Source organism: Otolemur garnettii, unplaced genomic scaffold (genome assembly GCF_000181295.1).
Source record: "Otolemur garnettii isolate 467f Iridium unplaced genomic scaffold, OtoGar3 scaffold00001, whole genome shotgun sequence".
Taxonomy (NCBI): domain Eukaryota; kingdom Metazoa; phylum Chordata; class Mammalia; order Primates; family Galagidae; genus Otolemur; species Otolemur garnettii.
Genome location: NW_003852396.1, coordinates 34,256,910 through 34,260,538, shown reverse-complemented (window position 1 = coordinate 34,260,538; position 3,629 = coordinate 34,256,910). Strand labels below are relative to the sequence as shown.

General features: G+C 34.3%; 1 protein-coding gene across 1 annotated transcript; it reads left to right on the top strand.

Annotated features, from left to right (window-relative positions):
* Positions 1-2,439: 2,439 nt before the first annotated feature.
* On the top strand, positions 2,440-3,387 carry LOC100943170 (olfactory receptor 52E8). Its single transcript, XM_012802323.2, has one exon. It carries the CDS (start codon positions 2,446-2,448, stop codon positions 3,385-3,387), a length of 942 nt encoding a protein of 313 aa, XP_012657777.1. The 5' UTR covers positions 2,440-2,445.
* Positions 3,388-3,629: the final 242 nt, after the last annotated feature.

The following is a 3,629-nucleotide window of genomic DNA, read 5'->3' as shown; positions in this document are numbered from 1 at the left end:
CCTACTCCTAGTTTATTTCTGGCCTACGAAAACAAGTGAATATCCTCACAAGTTTAAGGCTCTGATTATAGATTTTACAAGTGTATAGTCTTATCGTTTTTCTCCTTGCACAATTTTATCAGTTATATACTCTATACAAAATATATCATGATTTATGATGACAAATTAATAACACAAAAAGTTTGAAAATTCAGATTTTGGAGATTTATCACTAAAAATCTATTTTACTGACATTTCATTAATGCCATAGAGCAATACAACAGGCGGGAATTTCTGTGAAAAATAAGTTATATGTAAATCTATCAATTATAGTTGCCATTTCTGGTTTATTGTCATGATCACCTGTTTTGACTAAACTCTTCCTAGAATGTCTTCCCTATGGTCTCTAATTACTATATCACAGCCCCATTGATAGTCCCCTTGCTTGCCAGAAAAGCCTACGATAAAAGAGTCATCTTCCTATTATACTCAAAGTATCCCCTTCTGAAGATTATAGTTTTCCTTCTCATTTTTTTTATGCTGAGCTTCCAAATAGATGTGTAATTTTTGTCATATACTCCTAATGTGATGTCTGTTGACCAAGAGTTAAAATTAATAATTACTTGATTATTTAGTCTTTCATTAAAATATGTGTTCTGAATGGCAGTGATATTGCAGATGGTATGCTGGAGAAATAATGACAAACAAAGCTATTCTATGCCTCCTTCCTTTATTCTGCAGAAAACATAATTAAATGGGAACTCAGACGTTAATTAACTAATCATTCAAGGTGCTATGTGGTAGAATAAGAGGGTACTGGGAAGGAATATTACAAACCATTGCTACAAGTCCAGTACAAGCCTTTCTGAGAATGGGCCCTAAAAGAATGGGCCTAGAGGATGATATTGATTCTTCCTGCCTTTTCCCCACACTTGTCTTGGGATCCCTCCATTAGGTATATTCCATATTTAGAGATTTCATCATCTTCCCTTTCTACACAGGATCAAGCATTTTTCTTTCTTAAAAACTACTTTTATTTCCTAAAACCTTAAATGGATTTTGTATCGTTCCATATTCTAGCTTCCTTGATGCCTAGAAATATTTCATGCTTCCCAGTTTTAATACTATTTCATCATATTCAAGGGAATATTCCTTATGGAGTATAATTAAGGTTTGACTCATCTTTGGTTCCCCTATTCTTAGAAATGTGAATTTGGACCAACTACATTAGTAAGATAGGGAAGAAATAACAGAAAATAGGGAGGAGTAAATTAGGAGAAAAGCTGGGAGTAACTGATCATAATATACAATTTAATTCAAAAAACTGAATAATGGACTAAATGCTTGAGTATAAACAAAAGTTCACGGAATAAATACATTTAAGAAGAGCCTTAGAAATACTGAGAGCTGGGTGGCTGACAGAGTGACTTCATTCAGAGTATGGAGGAACTTACCTGTGATCCAGATATGAAAGAAATCCATTTATTCAGGGAATTAGGATCTGTCCTGTTTTTCTCATGTAACTAATGTGACTAAAAATTATATATTTAAAGTTTTCTTATAAAATAATAATAGTAATGCTTCTATGTCACCATGATTTGTATAATTTTTCTCTTCTATTCCCCATTTGGGAACAAAGTTGGATATGATACAATACAGATTGTAGAAATGAATGTGTTATCACATGAGAGGAACAAGGGGAGTAAAGATGATCCTAAGGAGTTCAGTCAATGCTTTAAATTGGGATCAATCTCTCTGAAAAGCAGTGGTTTTATATATAAGATTAATTACATTGCCTTGAATTTTTTGAATTGACCTCACAAGGCAAAGCTTTATTTCAAAGAACAAATCCAATGTCTTTATTGATGACAAAATAAAAAGTAATAACACAATTTTAGAAGAAGAAAATTTTGATGAAATTATTTATAAGGAGGTTGAAGTAGAAAGAGAGGCCATATTAAAGAGCTAGTGGTTAAAAGTATAAATGCTCAGAGGCATATATTAGACTTATATTTCTAGTTTAATAAATTATCCTTTAAATATGCTTCTTAAACCTTCATATATTATATTCCCTACTTTTAGTTAGTTATCAGTGGGGTATTAAAGCATGTATAGACTTTCATTTTATATAAATATTTCAAAAAGTTAGAGCCTAGATAGGTCCCATATCAACTGGTCTGGTTTATGTTCTTACTAAAATAATTTAGTTTATTGAGTCCAAAATCTAAAGACCTATCATTTCTTGAGGAATTGCCTCCTTTATTTGTCATATACACTAACAGGAAGTAAAAAACGAAGAAAAGTATGAGGGAAAATGCAGGGTTTATTTTTTTGCTCTCTGAAAGAAAATGGACGAATCACATTTTTTTTTCTATTTGCCATTTGCAGTATTGTTGAGGCACTGGCAAGTCTTATGAAAAACTAAAGATTCGGTCAAGTGAGTGACCATCAGTGGTGCTTGCCAGGATGTTCTCAGCCAATAGCTCATTTTTTCACCCCTCATCATTCCTACTGTTGGGAATCCCAGGACTGGAACATATGCAGCTTTGGCTTGGCTTTCCATTTGGTACAGTATATCTGGTAGCCCTCCTGGGGAATGTCATCATCCTGTTTGTGATCCAGACAGAAAACAGTCTTCACCAGCCTATGTTCTACTTACTGGCCATGTTGGCTCTGACTGATTTGGGCTTGTCCACTGCAACCATCCCCAAAATGCTGGGCATATTTTGGTTTGGCTTCAGTGAGATTGCCTTTGGGGGATGCTTAGCTCAAATGTTCTTCATACACCTGTTTACAGGCATTGAAACATTCATGCTTGTAGCCATGGCTTTTGATCGCTATGTTGCCATTTGCCACCCTCTCCGATACAACACCATCCTCACCAGCAGAAGAGTTTGCATTATTGTTGGAGTAGGAATGTTGAAAAACTTTGTTTTGGTTTTTCCACTTGTATTTCTCCTTCTGAGACTTTCATTCTGTGGACAAAATATTATACCCCACACCTACTGTGAACATATGGGCATTGCACGACTGTCCTGTGTCAGCATAAAAGTCAATATAGTATTTGGTTTGATTCTTATCTCTATGATCCTTTTGGATGTTGTATTAATTGCTGTCTCCTATGTGAAGATTCTCCATGCTGTCTTCAAACTTCCTTCCTGGGAGGCCAGACTCAAAGCTCTTAATACTTGTGGTTCCCATGTGTGTGTGATCTTAGCTTTCTTCACACCAGCCTTTTTCTCTTTTATGACTCATAGATTTGGCCATAATATTCCACGTTATATTCATATCCTCCTAGCCAATTTATATGTGATTATTCCTCCTTCACTTAATCCCCTCATTTATGGGGTAAGAACCAAGCAGATCCGAGATAGGGTGGTGATGATCTTCTTTCCTAAGGAAGTTTGACTCTGAACACTTGATTTAGAGATAGTCTTCTAATTATTTTTTATTCAATATTTTTAAAAGGAAAATTTAATCATCATCAAGGCTCAGTGGAATAAAATGCTTTACAGAATTTGATATGAAACAGAAAATGTTTTCTTACCTATGTGCAGTATCAGATTGGAAATAAGTTTGTACAGCAAATATTTATCCTCTACTAATTGTAAACTTTGTTACATAAACAGGTGCCATTTATTTCTGTAATA